The 19442-nt window shown below is 50.5% G+C and overlaps 2 protein-coding genes across 2 annotated transcripts in view; one reads left to right on the top strand and one right to left on the bottom strand.

Moving 5' to 3' along the window:
- Window positions 1-815: 815 nt before the first annotated feature.
- RLBP1 (retinaldehyde binding protein 1) lies at window positions 816-7949 on the bottom strand (the record flags this gene model as incomplete). The annotated part of the gene is made up of 9 exons (XM_084213814.1): window positions 816-974; window positions 1087-1197; window positions 1736-1894; window positions 2511-2689; window positions 3824-4025; window positions 4293-4497; window positions 6497-6542; window positions 7363-7550; window positions 7783-7949. The coding sequence occupies 9 exons, from the start codon at window positions 7947-7949 to the stop codon at window positions 816-818; spliced, it is 1416 nt and encodes a 471-aa protein (XP_084069940.1).
- Window positions 7948-19442, top strand: part of FANCI (FA complementation group I) — a gene marked incomplete at its 5' end in the record, with an annotated part of 23370 nt that continues 11875 nt past the window's right edge. Inside the window, 18 exons of the mRNA XM_084213804.1 lie at window positions 7948-8031; window positions 8111-8183; window positions 8722-8852; window positions 9258-9414; window positions 9494-9551; window positions 9982-10023; window positions 10272-10395; window positions 11316-11401; window positions 11567-11699; window positions 11928-12020; window positions 12521-12657; window positions 13438-13618; window positions 14223-14310; window positions 15456-15586; window positions 16239-16309; window positions 17169-17283; window positions 17673-17795; window positions 18884-18952. Coding sequence (XP_084069930.1) covers window positions 7948-8031; window positions 8111-8183; window positions 8722-8852; window positions 9258-9414; window positions 9494-9551; window positions 9982-10023; window positions 10272-10395; window positions 11316-11401; window positions 11567-11699; window positions 11928-12020; window positions 12521-12657; window positions 13438-13618; window positions 14223-14310; window positions 15456-15586; window positions 16239-16309; window positions 17169-17283; window positions 17673-17795; window positions 18884-18952 — 1896 coding nt within the window. The remainder of the gene's footprint in view (window positions 8032-8110; window positions 8184-8721; window positions 8853-9257; window positions 9415-9493; window positions 9552-9981; window positions 10024-10271; window positions 10396-11315; window positions 11402-11566; window positions 11700-11927; window positions 12021-12520; window positions 12658-13437; window positions 13619-14222; window positions 14311-15455; window positions 15587-16238; window positions 16310-17168; window positions 17284-17672; window positions 17796-18883; window positions 18953-19442) is intronic.

The following is a 19442-nucleotide window of genomic DNA, read 5'->3' as shown; positions in this document are numbered from 1 at the left end:
CAGCTTTGTTTGCTGCACAGGTACCATCCTTTGCCCTGCATGGTGACTTTTCACAGTGCAGTGCTAGGAGAAACCACAGTGCTGAGGCTTTTGAAGGATTTAGGAGGGTACAATCTGCTTGTCTTTCAATTGTTTTGTGATTGATAATCCATCTCCTAGTCCCAATGGCTCCTGCAGCTTCTGTTCTCCTCCCTGCCCAAGCAGGAATTGGGCAGACAGCTCCACCTGGGACCTTGGTTGGGTTTTTGTTTGCATGTTTTCCCTGGTTAGAGCAGGTAATGAGGAACTGGGGGCCCTTTCTCAGGCAAGAAAAGGACTTGATCTGGAATGCAGGAAGGATGGAGATGGGCAGTTCCTTGGTCCTGGTGCCAAAGTGTAGTCAGTGATGAGGGGACAGGAGTCTCCTGTCAAACACTGGCACTCCTGGTCTCCTTAGAACCACCAACACAGCCAGCACCCAAAAAGCTGTGCCCCTGTTCCTCACCACGAGGCACCAGAGCTCTGCTTTAAACACTTTATTTCTCCCTCACTGTAGCCCTCCCTTCCCAGAGCAGACACTCTCCTGTCTTCCCCTTGCAGTGCTGTGGGAGAGGGCTGGTGGCCTCCTTTCTCCACTGGCTCCAGAGGGAAGGATGCTGTACCTGGGAGGGACAGCCCTCTGCCTGGAGTGGGGACAGGAGGGACAGGCATGGACCAACACACCCAAGGTGCTTCAGCATGAGCAGTCACTCAACCAATGCTACAGGAGGGAGGTGGCTGGGGTTAGAGGGCCACCTCTGGTGCTGTGGTACAGGGGAGGGCAGCAGGCTCCTGCTTTAGAGAGCCGTGTCCTCAGACTCGATGCGAGGCCCAAAGAGCTTCTCTGCAGTTGCTTTGCCATCGTACTTGGGCAGATTGCCACCAAAGTCTGCTGGCAAGATGTCAGCATCGATCTCCTGGTAGAAGGATTCCAGCTCCTCGCCGTGCACAAAGACCTGGGGGGAGATGGGAGTGACCCTTGGCACAGGACCAGGGCAGCTCTTGCCAGCTGCTCTGTTTCACCCTGTTTCACCTGCCTTTGCCTGCAGGTCCCTTCCCCACACTCACCCTCTCCAGCAGTTTGCTCTTCAGGAAGGGTTTGACCACGTTGTAGGTGGTGGTGAAGTACCAAGGCTGGTGGATGAAGTGGACGGCCTTGAACCGCGCGGGGAAGGAGTCCTGGGATCCCAAACCCAGACACAGATGGTTACAGATGGCGATCTTAACCTTTGCTCAGATCTCACCCAGGTCTGAGCAGGCAGCAATGGATGCACCAGCACTGCCACAGCTCTCCTTGCTCCGTGTCCCCTTCTCTGTTCTGACCCTCCCAGACAGCTCACTACTCCCACCCCACGAGAAAGACTGAGTGTCTTTGGCATTTGGTCCAAGAGCAGAAATCCTGGAGTGCCTGTGAGTCTCTGTCCAGCCTGGACCAGGCTGGGCTGAGAGGCTCATGAGGAAAGCCCTCCAGGCCATGCCCTAGGATGCTGCAAGGAGTGGTAGTACTGCTTCTGATCAGCCATTTGAGAAGGCAGGGAGATGGGGTGGGGAAAATTTTGCAGGATTAAGCCAATTAAGCTGGCAAGGCAGGGAGAGGGTGATGGGGAAGAGCCTCTCCACCATGCTTTCTAATTGTTCCAGCATAGTGGCAATCCCAAACCCTGTTAGCCCTGCCTCTGAGCTCCCTGCTTCCCCAGGGTCCCCTTTGCCACCTCACCTGCAGCATGTCCACCATCTTCTTGAGCTCGGAGGGTTTGATCCCTGATGCCTGCTGCATGGTGAAGCCCTTGAAGTTCTCAATGATGCAAAACCCATTGATCTGGGTCTCCTCATTCTCCAGCAGCTTCTCCAAGATAATGCAATAAGCACGAAGGATCTAATGGAGAGGAGAGACGGCAGGGTCTTGTATGAGGTCTCACCTCCCATGGACGCTAGGGGCTACTCAGGAAGAGTCCCATGGAGTGTTATCCAGGGCCTGTTGGTCTCCTGCCTGCTTGCCACAGCCAGCCCCCAGATTTTAGAGCAGAGAGAGCTCTGAAATCAGGACCACATTCTTTTAAAATCATGAGCATAAGATTTCTATCAGTGATACACTGAGACCAGATTCAGAGCTGAGCAGAAAAGGAAACTGTGAGAAGCTGTGAGTTTCATGCTTGGAACCTCTTTGCCAAGAAGCCCTTTCCAAGCCCTATGCCTCAGTTTCCTCCTCTGCCCTTGATTTAATGGTGTGGTGCCTTTCTTCAGCCCATGTTACATGGGCTGGGGGATGCACACCCTGAATTTGGCACGCATCTTGCACTGCATCCTTTGGGGTGGCAGACCCTCTCCCAGGTTCCCTCAAAGGACAAATTCAAAGGGCTACAGATTTACTTCCACCTGTAATGCTGGACAGATTCATGTGAGTGTGTAAGGAGGCTGTGCTCAGAGTGCCGAGCGGGACAAGCCCGAAAGCAGGACCACGGCTGTGGGAGCAGCCTCTGAGCTGGGCTCACCTCATCGAAGGTGATCTCCTCGTAATCCCAGTTCTCGATGTTGAAGAGCATCACCACGCGGCCGTACTTGTCCCTGCTGGCCAGGATGCCGGGGTAGCCGGCCTCGATGGTGCTGCGCACGGCCTCGGGGCTCAGGTTGTCAAACAGCTCGGGGTACTGCTGCCGGAAGTTCACATAGCCTGGAGAGAGGCAAACATTGGGAAAACTGGCTGCTTGCCCAGCCTCAGGAAGCTGGGGGAGCTGCCAGAGATAGGACGGGCTGGTGATGGTGAGATGTCAGAGCCCAAGAGCTGTGGAAAGGTCTGCCCGTGGCCCACATGGATCAGGTCTCCTCCAGCTGAGGAGGAGAGAGGGAAAGCAAAGAGGGAAAGCAAAGGGGGAAGGAGAAGCTCAGCCACAGACCAGCCCCAGCATGCTTGGTGTTATCCCTTCCCTTGCCAGGAGCTTCCCACACCTGCTTTCTCTCCAACACCTTAACAAGTAGATAAAGTAATTTCCCCTCTCACTTCCCTTCTCCCCTTCCTCCCTGTTTGGGTGAAAACCCCCATCTATCCTCTCTTGGCACCCTGCAGGCACAAAATAAGGAATTTCTTCCTGGGAAAATGCAGGCAAACAAAACAGCTCGTCTGAGAGCCAGCACTGATAATTACAACTCATTATCCCCGAAGCTGACACAAAGAAGAGCAGAGCTGGAGCCAGGCAGGTTCCAGACAGCAGCCACCCTCTGGGCTGCCCTTCTGCCTCCCCTCCATCCCTCTGGGTCACTCTCAGTGTGAGCAGAGGGTGCCACAAGCACCCCAACCTGTCCCCTGACCTAGAGGTGCCCCAGGGGTGCAAAGATCCCCAGGCACCGTGCACAGAAGCATCAAGAGGGTGCAGAACTGGCTCCTTACAGGGGTACAGAGAGGGGAGTGTAGGACATGTACAGGCCATGGGGGTCTCAAGGGGATGCCAGCCCAAGCCAGCTGGGTTGACTGCACAAATTAAACCATCACCAAATCTGAGAATTTTTTCCATTTTGTTTGGGTAAACTTGTAAGGAATGGGACTGTCCTGGTGCTGCGGGATGCCTGGTGTCACCCTCATTTATTTCCTTCCCCATCCCAGCTCCTTTCAGCCCCTCAACCCTATTTTTCTAATTTTCCCCTCTCTTCAAACCCTGACTTTTTCTGTTTACCCCCTCTCTTCATTCCCTTCCTATGTCAGGGTCCTGCTCTGCCAGCACAGCCCAGTCTGGGCTAGGAGGCACCAGCACAGGACGGGGAGCTGCTGGGGGATGTGTACCCAGCATCACAGCCCAGGAGCCCTGCCCACCTTTCAGCAGGTCGTAGGCTCTGTGGACATCGAACTTGCGAGCGCGGATGAAGCGGAGCAAGAAGGAGTCGTCCCTCTCCTGCACCTTCTCGGCCACCTTCTGGCAAACGTCCTCGCCGCCCGCCCGCTCCTGCACCAGCTCCCGCAGCGCCTTCACCGCCACCTCCCTCTTCTCCTCCGTCTCGTTCAGCTCGTCCTTTGCCTGGGGGGAGCAGAGAGGGCACCCAGTGATGGGCACACACGCTAAAACACCCCGGGGGTCGTGGAGGCACCCAAACACTGGGGGAGGACAGTAAAGCTCCTTGCAGCATCCCGGCATAAAGAGGGCAGGGTCACTCAATCCCCAGCCCGGAGACATTTCGGTGAGTGCGTCCCCCCCAGTGCAAGAGACAGCAGAGAGTCTCCTCTGGCCCCTGAGGAGCAGGAGCCTCGGGCTGCACCTTCCCCTCGTTCCCCACAGCTGCCTCACCTTCTGCAGGGTGTGTGGGGGGATCTTCTCGCACCTCCCGAAGACGGGGCCGTGGTCCTTGGTGGTGAGGCGCTCCAGCTTGGAGCGCAGCGCCTGCTCCTCCTCCGACACGATGCGGAACGTGCCCGTCTGGGGGGAGGAGAGCATGTGGGGGCTCCCCAGACAGCCCCCCAGCTCCCTGCCCCACTGCAAATCTCCTTGGGAGCTATGGGGAAGGGGAGAGGCCCCACACGTGCACCCAAGGAGGTGCAGTGGGATAGGGATGGACTGTGTTCTGCTCGGACCAAGGTGCACCCTGTGCATCCCATCCCAGCACTGCAGGGAGGGCATGGTCAGGGCCCAGAGGATGGGGCAGCGTGGGGACAGTACTCACAACTGCAGACATGCTGTCCTCTGTCTTCTGTCAGCAGCAGGACACTGGCAGAGGGAAGGAGGAATCAGCATGGATCCAAATGGTCTCCACGGCCCCCTTGTGCCCCATTCCCTGACATCTTGCACAGACGGGGGCAGAAGTGAGTGTCCAGAGGACACTCCCAACCCTCCTCAGCTCCATCACCTACTGCCTGCATCTCTGCCTGCCCAAGGAGGCTGAGCAGCCTGGAGAATCTGTGTATTGATCATCTGATACCTTCACATGTTTTTCTCCCTCTGCCTTTCCTCTTTGGGCTGGGGGCATCTCAGGCTGTGCTCACCCAGGTGGTTTCAGACCACCTTCACATTGGCAGAGGCGAGTAATCCAACTTTGGCCAGGCAGCCAGCTCATCCTTTTATTTCTACTACCAAAATAAATAATATTACCAAAATAAATACTCATCCTCAAAGTATTTCCCAAACTCTCAAGTCTCACTGCTCCACCAACTGAAAGGCTGGGCTATAAACCTCTCAGCACCTTTCCAACGCAGCCTGGGTGAAACACCTTGTTCCCATCCATGAGGAGGAGGGCTGCCTTCATCCTGCCTCCAGCATCCACCCCTGCCTGGCTGTAGCACCAGCTCCAAGCCCAGGCTGTGTGAGGGATGCTTGCCTCCAGCTCACCCATTTCCCAGGGCATCCTCTTTCCCTCCACCTCCTGGGGAAGGGATAGGCATCGAAACCAATTCAAGCTCTGGAGGTGCCAGGTTGAGTGAGGTTGATGGTCTTCAACGCAGTTCTTTCAGTTGAAAAATGTCCTGGATACTCACCAGGAAGAGGAAGAGCTGAAGTGTCCTGAGCAGGTCAGTGCACAGAGCTGGGATGGGAGCAGGGATGGCGAGGCCGGAGTGGAGCAGCGAGGGAGCCGGGCGAAAGCTTTGTAGAGTCACCGGGTTGGGATTAGACCGTCACAAGGCATCAACTCACTGCAGCTTTGCAATTAAGTCAGCCCAGCCCAGGAAAGAAACCCCATTAAAACATTACAAAAGGCAGCTGAGGAGAGGGAAGGAGGGAGCTGGGGTTCCACGGCCAGCCAGAGCGTGCGTGGAGAGGCGGGCTGGATGCCGGACCCGATTAACAAAGTATAAAAGCTCCTTGTTGTGTAACTCGCTCATTAGCACGGGGCAGGGGCAGAGGCAGGGGGTGGGCAGCCTGCCATCCCGGCCTGCTCCCCGGGGTGAGCAGGACAGGTCTCTTCCCCAGCTCCTGCCCCAAAAACCCTGGCAAGGTCCTGCTGTGAATTTGGCCGTGTGGGCAGGGTCTGGCTGTGGGGATGGGTCTATGGCAGAGGATGCTCCTGGGGCTCTCCAATTCCTCCCCTAAGGGGCCTCCCAAACCAACATCCATACAAGGCCCCTTTCAGCTTAAAAAAAAAAAAAAAGACACAGGCAAAATTTCTACAATGTCCTCCAGTGATGATTGACTGCTCAGAGCTCTGAGAACTGGAGATGCCACAGACCCATAAGGGAGGAGAGTCCTGAGATGTTGAAGAAACAAAGCTCCGTCCACATGTGGGTGCGGCAGGATGGCAAAATGGGTTTTCTGGGATGCCCCAGCATGCTGAAGCTACATAGGGCAGGAGAGCCCTTGCAGCCTTAATTCTTTGGGTCAAGGGTTGTGGGAGCTGTGTGAAGATGTGGAGAGGATGGAGCTGTGCTCAAGCCCAGGAGAGGAGCTTGGCCAGGCTCTTACCATGATGGGGATTTTGGGGAGGTGGCAGGGCCGGGCTAAGCACCAGAGCAGGGCTGAAGGGGCTTACACAAGGCATGTTTTGTAATGCCTCTGGGATTTACGGATTTGGTTTCCACACAGGGCTGTCCTGCAAGCGGAGCTGAGACCCTGATGTGAGGGAGGGAGGAGGAGGAAGGCACGAGACTCCAGATGAAAGGCTGGGGTGCTGCTGAGGGAAAATCTGGACCTGTGCCAAAACCCTGAGCAATGCCACTGCAGCCTGAGGCACTGTGCACTGCTCTTCAGAGGAGACCCCCGCCCTCCCATCCCCTTCCCACACCAGCTGAACCTGGTGCAAGGCTCAGCTCCCTCCTACAGCACACTGGACCTTGTGTGCAGATCAGCGCAAAAGAGTGCATAACGGGGACATCATCAGCATGGGCTTTCCCAAATAGACCCAATAATGAATGCTCTGGGGTGCCAGAGTGAATCTCTGATCCCTGGGGCACCTGGGCATCATGGCCAGCACGGTCATCACAGGTGAAATCGTTTTGCAGACACATGTACAACCCCTGGCATCACAAAGCGAGTGTTTTGTCCTGGGTAAACAGTCCCAAGGGGATGCACTGTGCATCAGGGTCCCTGATGCACTGTGACAGAGCCCTAAGCACATCTCCCTTCCAGGTCTGGTTATCCCCCTGCCCCCAGCCCCATGTCAGACCCGCTCCCTTCGCTCAGCACCATCAACTCCCGCTCCACGTGAGCACGGGGCTTGCGAAATCTCCCACGCTGCGCTGGCACCGGATCATTTGGCCAAATCCCGCTGCTCAAAGGCGGGCTACACCTCCTGGTACGCTACACCCCTCGTGTCCCCCGGCATTAAGGGGTTTACTCGAACCTATCCGAGCCGCACGTGGGTGGCACTCGCTACCGATGCGGAGTGGCCCTGATGGGCACTTAGTGCCAAACTCACAAAGTGCATTGGTACCCGCGATACCCAGCCGGTCCCCCAGGCTGTGCACCCCACAAAGTGCATTGGTACCCTCGATACCCAGCCGGTCCCCCAGGCTGTGCACCCCACAAAGCGCATTGGTACCCCCGATACCCACCCGGTCCCCCAGGCTGTGCACCCCATAAAGTGCATTGGTACCCCCGATACCCAGCCAGTTCCCCGGGCTGTGCACCCCACTCCAGTGAGGTTTTCACTGCCCAGCCACTACGGAACAGGATGCCCAGAGAAGAGGCCGTGGAGTTTCCCTCACTGGAGATATTCCAGCACCATCGGGCTGCAATCCTGTGCCGGGTGCTCTAGGAGGACCCTGCTTGAGCAGGGAGTCCTGCCCAGGTGACCCCGGGCGGTCCCTCCCTGACCCACCCTGTGACTCAGGGACACTGCCCCGCACGCTGCCTCTCCCCGCGGGACTCGAACCGGCGGCCCCGCGGGCGGGGCGGGCAGCGCGCCGGGGGCGGGAGCTGTTCCCCGGGTGACGCGCGGCCACTTCCGGGCGGGAATTTCGGGGCACGGAGCCGCGGCCCGGCGGTCCCGGGCGGTCCCCGGGCGTTCCCCGGCCCCATGGCGCAGCGCATCCTGTCGCTGGCGGCCGAGGAGGGCCCCGAGCGGCTGCAGGAGGCCCTGCAGAGCCTGGCGGAGGGCGAGGTGCGCGGTGCCCGCGGGCCGGGCGGGCAGCGGGGATGCGCCGCGGGCGGGCGGCTCACAGCGTCCCCTTGTCTTGCAGCTGGGCGACATGGTGACCAGGCAGGCCCTGAAGGGAAGGGAGACGGCGGCTCTGCTGAGAGGGATCTTCAAAGGTGGGTGCTGTGTGCGCTGCGCTCGGGGGCTGCGGCCCCAGCCCGGGCCGGTGGGTGCAGCGCACAGGAAAGCGCTCAGCAGCACAGGGAATTGCCACTTGTGGTAAGAAACCCGCTCGTCAGGGCTGTCACGGGGAAGCACGACATCCAAAATACATGCGGGGAGATAGCAAACTGGACTGGAGCCCGGGGTAAGTGCGATCTGCTTTTGAGAGCCCTTAGGTGCCTTGCAGTAGCGCTGAGCTGGCCAGGTGAGAGCTATTTCACAGGAAATCTGGCTTCTCAAAGTTTTGACGCTTCCCGGGCTCTGGCTGCAGGCTGAGTGAACCACAGGATGTGGTAACAGGGTGGCCGACTATTTTGTCCAAGTATCTCATTTCCTGTTCTCTGGGGTTTTATATTTATTTTGCCAGATAGGTAAAATAGGAAGTTGCAGCCAGGTGACAGTTTATTCCTGCTGATTTCCTGTCGTTTTGCAACATGTTACTCACATAACTTTTCTCCCCACTCTCTTGTCCCTCTGTTTGCTTGCTTTAAGGCTCCCCCTGTTCCCAGAGAAGCGGTGTTCTCAGGAGACTCCAGGTTTACAAGCACTGCGTCCCGCTAGTGGAGTCAGGGGACCTGCATTTGGGCAAGGTGTCTGAAATCATAGGACTGCTGATGCTGGAGGTAAAGCTCCTTTGGGCTGCCTTTCCTGGGCTCTGCTGAGTGTAATTTAATATGAAAATTGAGATTCTTCACTAAGCCACTGAGGAAAATTAGTTGTATCCTTTCCATAGATCTTCCCTAGACTAAATTAGCTGGTGTTGGAGTTGGCTCTGTGTGTGAACTTGATTATCTTTAGATATTTAATCTTAGGCTCAAAACTCTAAACCTATAATCACATAATCTTGGTTTATTGCTCTGTTCTGTAAAGAACAGTACAAAACAGAGATCTCAGGGCTGAATTTTCCTTTAAAGGGAGCATTTCCCTGTAAGGAATTCTGTCTTCTGCTGGGTTTTGGTGACAGTTTGGATGTTTATGTGGAATTCTGTGTACTGCCTCAGGCTCTCTCCTGTTGTATGTTCTCTCAGGCCCGCCAGCTGCCAGGCCACGCATTAGCAGAGCTTGCCAGCCTGTTTGTGGATGTCATTAAAGGGGGCAGCCTGACCAATGGGAAATCCTTGGAGCTGTTTTCCACTGTTCTCACGGCCCTGGCCAGTTCAAAGGAGAACCTGGCTTATGGGAAAGGTAATCCCCTATCAGCTCCTTCTCTGCATCTTGTCCTCCCTTCCTCTGGAATCAGCTCCTAAGACTCTTGCTTTTTCAGGTGAACTGAATGGGGAAGAGTTCAAGAAACAGCTGATAAATACCCTCTGCTCCAGCAAGTGCGTATGTCTGGCAGGTCTTGGTTACGTGGCAAAATATTGTGTTTCACATTGTGCTTGGAAAAAGGCATCACCATGGGCTGTGTGTCTTGTCACCCTTGAATCTGTGTCCTCTGTGACAGTGTCTTCTCTAGCTGGGAAAGCAAGGGAGCAGCCTGTTCCCAGATCTTGTGCTGCAAGAACTGGTCTCAGGAAGTGCTTGTTTTTATTCCTTTTCTGGCATTTGTTATTAAAGGGGCTGGGGCAGTTCAGAACTATGGAAATGTGGGTGGTTGGGTTGGTACTGATGATTTCTAGTGGAAATCTGGCTTCTAATTTTAGTATCAGAATGTAACAGGGAAGTGGTGACATTGAATAATGGTGTAGGAGGGAAGAGCTAAATAATAGTTCAGCTTGTTCTCAATCTTCCAACATATCTTTGTTTTACCAGGTGGGATCCTCGGTGTGTAATACATCTTGTCAACATGTTCAGGTAATTCTTTTTCTCTTCAACATCAACTTGTGCCATGGTCCTGTCCGTGTCCTATTTCATAAGCAATTTGGGGCAAGTACAAACAGGCAAAACACCATACCAGGCAAAACACCGTGGATGGTTGGTCAGTGAGCATCCACACCAGATTTGGATGCAAAACACATCTGGGCATGGCAGCATGGTTTTTATTCCATGTGTGAGTGAATCTCGGCAAATAAATTTATAAAAAAAAGTCTTTAATTCAACAGGGATATTCCACTATCAGGAGAGGAACTGCAGTTTGTTGTGGAAAAGGTCCTCAGGATGTTCTCCAAATTAGACCTGCAGGAAATTCCCCCTCTGGTCTATCAGCTGCTCCTCCTTTCTGCAAAGGTAAAAGCTCTCAGGAGCTGGATTTCCCCCAGGTTTAGTCTAACAGAAAGAAAATGTCCAGAGTGATCTGTAGTCTGGATTTTGGCAGGGATTCTGATTGTTCCCAAACCATGCTGTAGGGACACAATAGAACACCAGTAGGTTTTGTTTCCTCTAACTCCCTCTAGCCTGAAGAAGCTGACTGCTCAGAGAAAGATGGGATCTTAGTCTTCCTTGTGGGAAAAGAAGCAAACCTTTGGGAAATAAGGGATGAGCACAGAGCTAACAGACAGCAGAGAGGACTGTTTTTCTTTCAGTGTGGTTTTGCTCACACTCTGTGATCTGCATGCTACAATAATAGCTCATGCACTGTGATTGTCTACTGGGCTGTAGTCTGACTTGTACTGGGAATGTGTCATCTCCTGTGCTCCTCTCCAGAGCAGAGGCTGTCAGGGACATCTCTGCCCTTTGACAGGGTGATCTGGCTCTTTTTCTTGCTTCATCTAGGACCAAGTCAATGCCAAAATGATCCAAAGACAAATTATATATGCGTTATAGAGGGTCATTTGGGTCCACTGGCCAAAATGTATTGTTAGATTTAAGGTTAGGAATTTGAAAGCCTTCCCAATTGATTAAAACATAAAGGGTCCTTTCTAATTAATAACAACTTCAAAAGGAAGAAAAAAAGACAATCAGAACACCTGACAGCTTGAGTTTCTTCCAGCTATTCTATAATGCAGTCAAAAGAAATAAGTGCAGTCAAAAGAAATATGAAAACTGGAAATCTGGAAGTGAGCCATAGAGGAGTGCTCGCCTGCCTTAGCAATTTATGGAGAGAAATGAAGGATACCCTGAGATTTGTGATAGGTGTGGGAATTGAGTATTGTTCTCTGGGATACTGCAGACCCTGCAATGGCTTAATGTAATGTCCTGCCTTGCAGGGCAGTAAGAAGACTGTTTTGGAAGGAATCATCAGTTTTTTCAATCAGCTGGATAAGAGACAGAAGGAAGAACAGAGGGTTCCAGAGTAAGTTCTTGCTCTGTCGCCCCTCTCTTTAATACCTGGGTATTTGTAGTCACACTGCTCCTGCCCAGGGCTCCTTGAATTTGAACACTTAAACCTTGTACAAGAACATCCTTTTTGATCCATAAGGAATGATTTCTGGCTTTTATTTTCTGGTAAAACTTACAGGTCAGTGGACCTTGAGGTGGCCACAATGCCCCTGGACCAGCTCCGCCACGTGGAAGGCACCGTTATTCTCCACATTGTTTCTGTCATCAACCTGGACCAGGACCTGGGTGAGGAGCTAATTAGACATCTGAAGGTATGGCAAAGATGGAGCAGCCACTGTTCTTGAAGATACTGAAGCAGGGTTTAAAAATTTAATTTATTATCTGGACAAGGGATTTAATAATTTTTATGACTGCAGTCACGTTCTCTTTAGGGAGTGCTGTGATATGTTTAAAGAGACATGTGCCTGATGGCTGCCTGAATTTCCAGGGTGTTTCAGTAAAGACAACAAGTTTTCTCATTGCTCCTTGCTGTTTCCTAGACTGAGCAACAGAAGGACCCTGGTAGAGCCCTGTGTCCCTTCAGCGTGGCTCTTCTGCTGTCAGTTGCTGTAAAACACAGACTGCAAGAGCAGGTATGTGCTTGATAACCTTGCAGAGAGCTTCCATGGGGATGCACTGTAAAGGAAAGGATTCCCTGTAAAGGAAAGGAAGGAAAATGGTTAGGTCAGAGTCCCATCAGAGTTAGCCTTAAAATGGTTTCAGGATGCTCGTGGGTAGGCAGTTAGATCATTGGTATGCTGTACTTTACTGAACACTGTAAAAGACCCCAGAGCACAACTTTCCAGAGCAGTGATTCCTGTGGGTTGGTGTTGTAGGATGAGAAGAAAAGCAGTCTATTTTTCTAATGTTTTGGCTCTGTGGTGGCCACATGAAGAGCATCTGGCAGCAAGTCACCCTCCTTGAGGCACTTAATGAGACTGGTGCATTTGTCCTGACAAAGAAGTGAGTTAAGATTTTTGGCAGGCTGTAGTGGAACTTGTGTCGGGCTGGTGCTCTTACTGGAACATACCCAAGACTATACAGGTCCCATTTCAAAGATCATTTCCTCACACGTAATGATTCTACGTTCCAGATATTTGATTTCTTGAAAACATCAATCACAAGAAGCTGCAAGGACCTGCAGTTCCTTCAGGCCTCCAAGTTTCTGCAGGATTTGTTTCCTCAACAATATGATATAACTGCTGTCATTCTGGAAGTGGTGAAAAATAGGTGAGTTGCTCCACGTGCTGCAGAACATTCAACGGGCTTTAGAAGTGGGGAGAGTTTCAGCTTTGTTAAAACACTCTAGGATGCTTAATACTTCTGACCATGTGCTGGCAGGGATCAGTGTCAAAATCCAAAGGTTTTATCCCAGTTTTATATTAGTGAATTAAAAAAAAAAAGCCAAACAACAACAGGCAGCTGTATAAATCTGCTCCTTCTACCTCAAATCTCAGGCTCTGGTGGTACAAAGGACTAAACTGATCAGGGCCTAATCTTCAGTATGAGTCATGCTCCTGGCTGTAGTTTGTGTTCTGATCAAGGGATGAGGAGTAGGTTCACTGGTTAGTCCTTTAAACATCCTGTGGGATAGCTCTGGTCTGTCACCAGTTGTCCTTCAGTTTGATGGGAGGCATTCCTCTTCTCTTTTTCTCCAACTTGAAGATCTTGACATCAGTAGGGTACTCATGCATTCCAACTGTAGCCTGCTGTTATGTTCAGGTCAGACCTGAGGGCACATCATTCCCAATGGTGAGGAAACCTTTGGGCTGGAAAGGAATTCTGATGGAGAACCAGGACTGCAGAGATGTGCTGAGCACCTGTCCCTCAACCTGAGGACAGCCACAGGGTTGTGAGGGCTGTCATCTTCCCTGCTGTCATCAGGTGTCTCTCACTGCTGCTTTGGACTGCACAGGTCCAAATGACTGCACAAGATTTTAGCTCAGCTCTAATCCAGACTTTCCTATGACTAAGTTGTTTCTTTCCTCATCTATTTAATGTTTTCCTCAGTGCATTTGGTTGGGACCATGTTACTCAGGGCTTGGTGGATCTTGGCTTCAGCCTAATGGAATCCTATGAACCAAAAAAGCCCTTTGGAGGAAAAGCTGCTGATAACAATTATGGCCTTTCAAAAATGCCAGCGCAGCAGGCTTGCAGACTGGGAGCAAGTATCCTGCTGGAAACATTTAAGGTAATGTAGGTTTTGGAGAAGGTTATTTTTGGTGGGAGGAAAACCACCAAATTTTTGTTCTTATTCTATCCTGGTAAATAGTGTCAAAACCTTGCCTGCTAAGTCCATTGTGAGTGTTTTGCAAACAATACTAGATTTTTCTCCTATTTGACCCTTTCCAGCTGGAAGAGGCTATCCTCATGAAGACCAAATTCTAATCTGTTCCAGCTGTCATGATACTTGTGTAATCCCTATTATTATAAACTGTATTACAGTTTCCAAGAAACTGCAGAGGTAGGGAAGGTAGAGAAATTCAGAGGTACAAATAAAATCTGACAAGGTGGGATTGAAACCCATTCATCTTCACCAAACTGGTAAATTTTGATCCCATAGACGACTGTAACTGTTATGTTCAGAGTGTACTGTGTGTGCCTTTATGTGCTGGTTCTGATTGTCTTGGGATGAAGTCTGAATCAATCTGGATTTAGCTGAAAGGGGACTTCTGGGGACCATCCTTGCTTACCTGTCAGATCTGGATTTGCTTTGTACTGTACAATGCCTGTGCTGTGAAGTACAGGAATATCTTAAAGGTTTTGATTTTTATTTATTGTTCTTCCTCATTCAGGTTCATGAGCCCATCAGAAGTGATATTCTTGAGCAGGTCCTGAATAGAGTCCTCACAAAAGCAGCGTCTCCTGTCAGCCACTTCATAGGTAACAGAAAAGAGAGAGAAATGTGCTCTGTTCTGTGGACAGTCACAACACAGCTCCTCAAAACTCATTATAGAATCACAGAATTGGGTTTGGGTTGGATGGGACCTTTGAAGGTCACCTAGTCCACTGCCTTGGACTAATGAGCATGGAGATCTTCCATTAGACCAGGTTGCTCAGAGCCTCATCCAACCTCACCTTGAATGTTTCCAGGGATGGGACATCCACGACCTCTCTGGGCAACCTGTGCCAATATTTCACCACCCTCACTGTAAAAATATTTCTTCTTTATATCCACTCTGAATCTACCTTTAGTTTAAAATTACTTACCACAACAGCTACTGTTAAAAAGTCTGTCCCCATCTTATAAACCCCATTTAAGTACCAAAAGGCTGCAGCAAGGTCTCCCCAAAGTTGGCTTCTCCAGGCTGACCAGCCCCAACTCTCAGCCCATCTCAGTAGCAGAGGTGCTTCAGCCCTCTGAGTATTTTTGTGCCCCTTTGAACCTGCTCCAGCAGGTGTCTGTCCTGCTTGTGCTGAGCACCCCAGAGCTGGACACAGTACTCCAAGGGGGCTCTCACCAAAGTGGAGTAGAGGGAGAGAATTCCCTCCCTCAGCCTGCTGGCCAAGCTGCTTTTGATGCAGCCCAGGATGTGATTTGGTTTCTGAAGCACCTGCAGAAGTGACCTGAAGCCAAAAAAATCAGTTGTTCCTTCTCCTCTGACTGAGGTATGAGCTGCATCAGATTGCCTTGTATTCATCACAGGTGAAAAATATGTTTGCAGGCAGTTGCCATGGAACAGCTGACGCACAGAAAATCAGAATCATCAGTCAGTTGCCTGTTCCACGTTCCCAGCCTTGCCTTCTCCCGTCCTTGGGCTCGGGAGCCACTGGGGCTGCTGGGATGTCAGTGCTGCAGCCTCTTCCCTTGCATCTCAGTGCCCTCTGGTGGGGTGAGGCCCTTCAGCTGGGTTGGGAACAATTTTAGTGCTTGTTGTCTATAGTAGGCTCAGTTTGTCAATGATCTCTCTTTGTCATGGAAGGTCTTTGATTAATCTATAATTGTTAGCTCTACAGACATCTTCTGCTCAGGCTTTTCTGGCCCCTTGACACAAGTCAGCTGTTCTTTTTGTCCTTTTATTTTTCAGACTTGCTGTCCAGTATTGTTGTGTCTGCTCCTCTCGTGCTTCAGACTTCATCCTCCAAAGTCACAGAGACCTTTGACAATTTGTCCTTTCTGCCCATTGACACAGTGCAAGGGCTTCTCCGGGCAGTTCAGGTAAAGCTTTGCATTTCTCCATGGATCTCCTTGCTACTTTAGTTCCAGTGACAGCTCTGGGCCGCAATTATATGCATGATCTGATAACCCTCCTCATGAAATAAGCCTTCATTCTCTGCTGTGGGTTGTTTGGTGTAGCATGGAACTGTTCTTCAAGCATGGATTTGCATGTGCCCTCTAGCAAAAAGCATATGGTGTGGTCTGGCACAGGACCAAAACTGCTCTGTGCTGACCTTTCATCTGGAAGATGCCCAGATGCTGCACCCTGTAGAAAACTAAGTCCACAGTGTTTAGCTGAACAGCTGTAGCTGTCACGTTGATTTTTCTCCTTCCAAGCTCCATGTTAGTGTTCCTCTTTGCCTGGGCTGAGCTACTGCCCTGGTGTTTTAGCTTTCACCTGCTTTCTCCAACCTGGGCATAACAGTTATTTTCCTAAGCCCTTGCCCTGTGTCCTCACTAACCTGCTAAGGTGTCTCACTGTCACAGCTCTATGGGTTTTCTTGTCTATTTTAAAATGTTTTGGTCTTCCTACTGTACTGATGACAGTACTGGAAATACAGGGCCAGATGGGCCTGAGGAAGATGAGCTCATATGCCCCAAGGGCTTGGCATGCCTTAGTGCTTTTCTCTCCAAAGGTTATTTTCCTTTCCAGCCTCTGCTCAAAGTCAGCATGTCAGTGAGGGACTCCCTGATACTTGTTCTCCAAAAAGCTATCTTTTCCAGGTAAGCCGGGGAGAGGATTCTTTGAAAAAAATTCTACAACTCATTAATGTTTTTGGAGCAGAAGTATTTTTTATTTTGGGCTAAGTATCTTCTTACAGTGTTCTTCCCATAACTGGATAGTGACATCTCCTGTCCCTTTAGCCTGGAATTGTGGTACAGTCACAGCTCCACTAAACTGAGACACAAATCCCAGCCCCCACCTGAATGAATGGGCTTTGCAGAAATCTGTTGGGAACTCCAAATACTTAGGCAAAATTAAAACCAATTTCACAGCTAAATACATCTAGGGAGGGTCTGGAAGGAGCCACTGATCAAAATGCTGAGCTGCCATGTTCCCTCTGATCTCTTGGTCATTCTTTGAGCAAACCATCCTGCTGTGATTGTAGACTGCATTTTGTTGGCCACTGGCTGCCTGGTTATGTATATAGAATTCAAAATTTAAGATTATTTTTCAAGGCAAGGGACTTGGTCTTGGGAAAGACTTGGCTTTTCTGTGAGTAAAGCAAAACACCAGGTTTTTATTAGGAATTTTCCAACTCTGAGGTCTGTGACACTCTCCCAGCTTTCAAGGGATATTTAATATCTTGGGTCTTGGCTTGGGCTTTCCCTGAGTGTGAGCATAGTAAGACAGAAAGGAGATTGAATATTGCGAGAGTGTAGAGCAGGGGAGTTTCCAGCAAACTGCCCAGCTCTAGACTGTTTGGGACTGTACTGCCCTTTTGGGAAATACAGTTGTACAGAGTCCAGTCACTCTGTATTTGTGGCCTTTTTTTCATTGCTGAGTTGATACTTTATGTGCTTCTGAGCTTCTTGCTTCCACATTTCCTTACATAACCCTCTTTCCTGTCCCAATTCCCAGGCAGCTCGATGCTCGTAAAGCTGCAGTTGCTGGCTTTCTGCTCCTGTTAAGAAATTTTAAGGTTCTGGGCAGCTTGTCCTCTTCCCAGTGCAGCCAGGCCATCGGTGCCACTCAGGTGAGTGTTGTTCTGCAGTCTCTGTGTGGGCATGTGAGACAGTCTGGTGTCTGTTTGAAACAACTCAAAAGGCAAGTGCTCCCCCAGAATGGAAATACAGCTTTAGTAAGGATTAGGGCTGGAAATTCAGCAAGGATTTCCTTCCTGTAAGGAAAGCTTTAGGAAGTGCAATGTGCAAAGAGAAGCTGGCCTGGAGATGTTGCTTCTCAGAGCCATTCTCTCTTAGAGCACCAGTGCTCTGGGGGGCATTCCCACTGCTCCATGACAATGACGAGGAGCCTGGCATCACAAGGACTATCTCAGTGATTGCTCAGGGGCCAGACCCTTATCACCTTGCTCCTGTGTTGTGATACTGTAACCAGTATAACTTGACTAATGTTCCTTCTCAGGTCCAGGCAGATGTTCATGCCTGCTATAATTCTGCAGCTAATGAGGCCTTCTGCCTAGAAATCCTGGGCAGCCTGAGGCGATGTTTGAGCCAGCAAGCAGACGTTCGACTCATGCTATATGAGGTAAACATGGTTTCTTCTGTCTCTTAAACAGCCACAAGCTCTTCTGTGGTCTGATTCTTGTCTAGCCTCAGGTAAATAACAATCATGTTATTGTGAAAAACAGCTTTCCAGCTCAGTTTTGTTCTTCATGGGATGTGTGTAACATGTTTTCACTCCTTCTGTTGCTGTTTTTTTGACCCTTATGCACCCAAAGGCACATTGATGTATCTTCTTCAGCTCATGCATTGTTTAAGAGCAAAAATATGTCAAAGTCTGTCTTGCTGTGGTAGGGCCTAGGGAATGGGAAGGATGTTTGATGCCCTGTGAGGAGGAGTGATATAACAGTCACTGGGTAGATGTGGAGCTGTTGAGAGTTAATTATGGGCTCCAAAGAAAACCCTGTCTGGAGAGTATGGAGAAACTTCCTTAGAGACTGCATCAGGGATCTGTCTTTTCTCCTCTTCCTTTCCAAGTTTCTTTAAAACTTGGCTGTCCTTAGGTCTGTTGTGATAAGCCTGTTATAAAGGGCCATTTTTGAGTGCATATCTTAGGTTATGTTATAACCATGGGGTACCACCTCGAGAAAAAAACCCTGTACCAGTCAGAGAGGTTTTGTTTCCTTCTTGTCTTGGGTTGGATTGACCTTTGATGAGCTGCAAGTTCTGGGTGTATTCGTCACTGTTGCTAGAAAACTTGTGCTTGCTTTATCCATCCACTGAGTTTTCTCAGTCTGCAGGATCTGTTGCCTCCTACAGTTTCCCCACTGGCTTGTTTTGCCTTTGAAGCAGGGTTTCACAGTTTGAAGTTGGATCTTGTGCTTGTGTTAAATAGCAGTGAAAGTCACTCTGGGCTTGATGCCACCGCTGCTAGGGAGATACAGCTTGTGAGAGGGCCCCTGTGAGGAAATTCATACTTTTTCTGATTCATACCTTCTTTCTGTGGTGCCTTTGCTTTGCCAGGTATGGAGTTTTACACTGAGCACATTGTTACTTCCTCATGGTTCCTTGCGGTGCCAAAGTGTCGTTGCAGTCTTATGACGCCAACTTCTTATGCCTGTGGTTCATTTTCTCTGCTGTGTCAGCCAACTTGTCCTTCCTTCCTGTCTCCAGGGTTTTTATGATGTCCTTCGCAGGAACTCCCAGCTGGCCAGCTCTATAATGGAAACACTGTTGTCCCAGGTAAAGTCCTGCTCTGTGATGGGGCTGCAGAATTCTGCACTTCAACCAGTATGGCAAACAATTCAGGTTAAATATTGGGGAAATGGTTTTCCCTCACACTGGAAACATGTTTGGGTGCTGTGACACTTCCCTAAGGAGGTGTTCAAGCCCCTGCTACACTGAGAGAGCAGACTGGGTAAACATCTGGAGACAAATTAATTTCCTGCCATAGGGTGGAAGAGGAAGGATCTTTTGGAGCTCTTTCCAACCCTTCAGTTCTTAGGTGCTGTGGAAAGTGTGAGCCCAGAGAAGTTCTTTGTGCTCTCCCTGTTCCTTAGCAGTTACCCTCCCATAGTTCCCCAAGGATATGTGCTGACACAGTAATTATTGTTGCTGTCTTCCCATCGGGAGAATACCCAAGTCCATGTAGGATCTGGGAGGATTAACTCATCCCCCAGCAGTGTTGCTCATGGCAACAAGACAATCACATTTCCTCAATCCATTGGACAGG

The sequence above is a fragment of the Fringilla coelebs genome, assembly GCF_963513975.1.
Source record: "Fringilla coelebs genome assembly, chromosome: 12".
In the NCBI taxonomy this organism is placed as follows: Eukaryota; Metazoa; Chordata; class Aves; order Passeriformes; family Fringillidae; genus Fringilla; species Fringilla coelebs.
The sequence above is the reverse complement of the archived record's forward strand: the minus strand, read 5'-3'. Positions and strand labels throughout refer to the sequence as shown.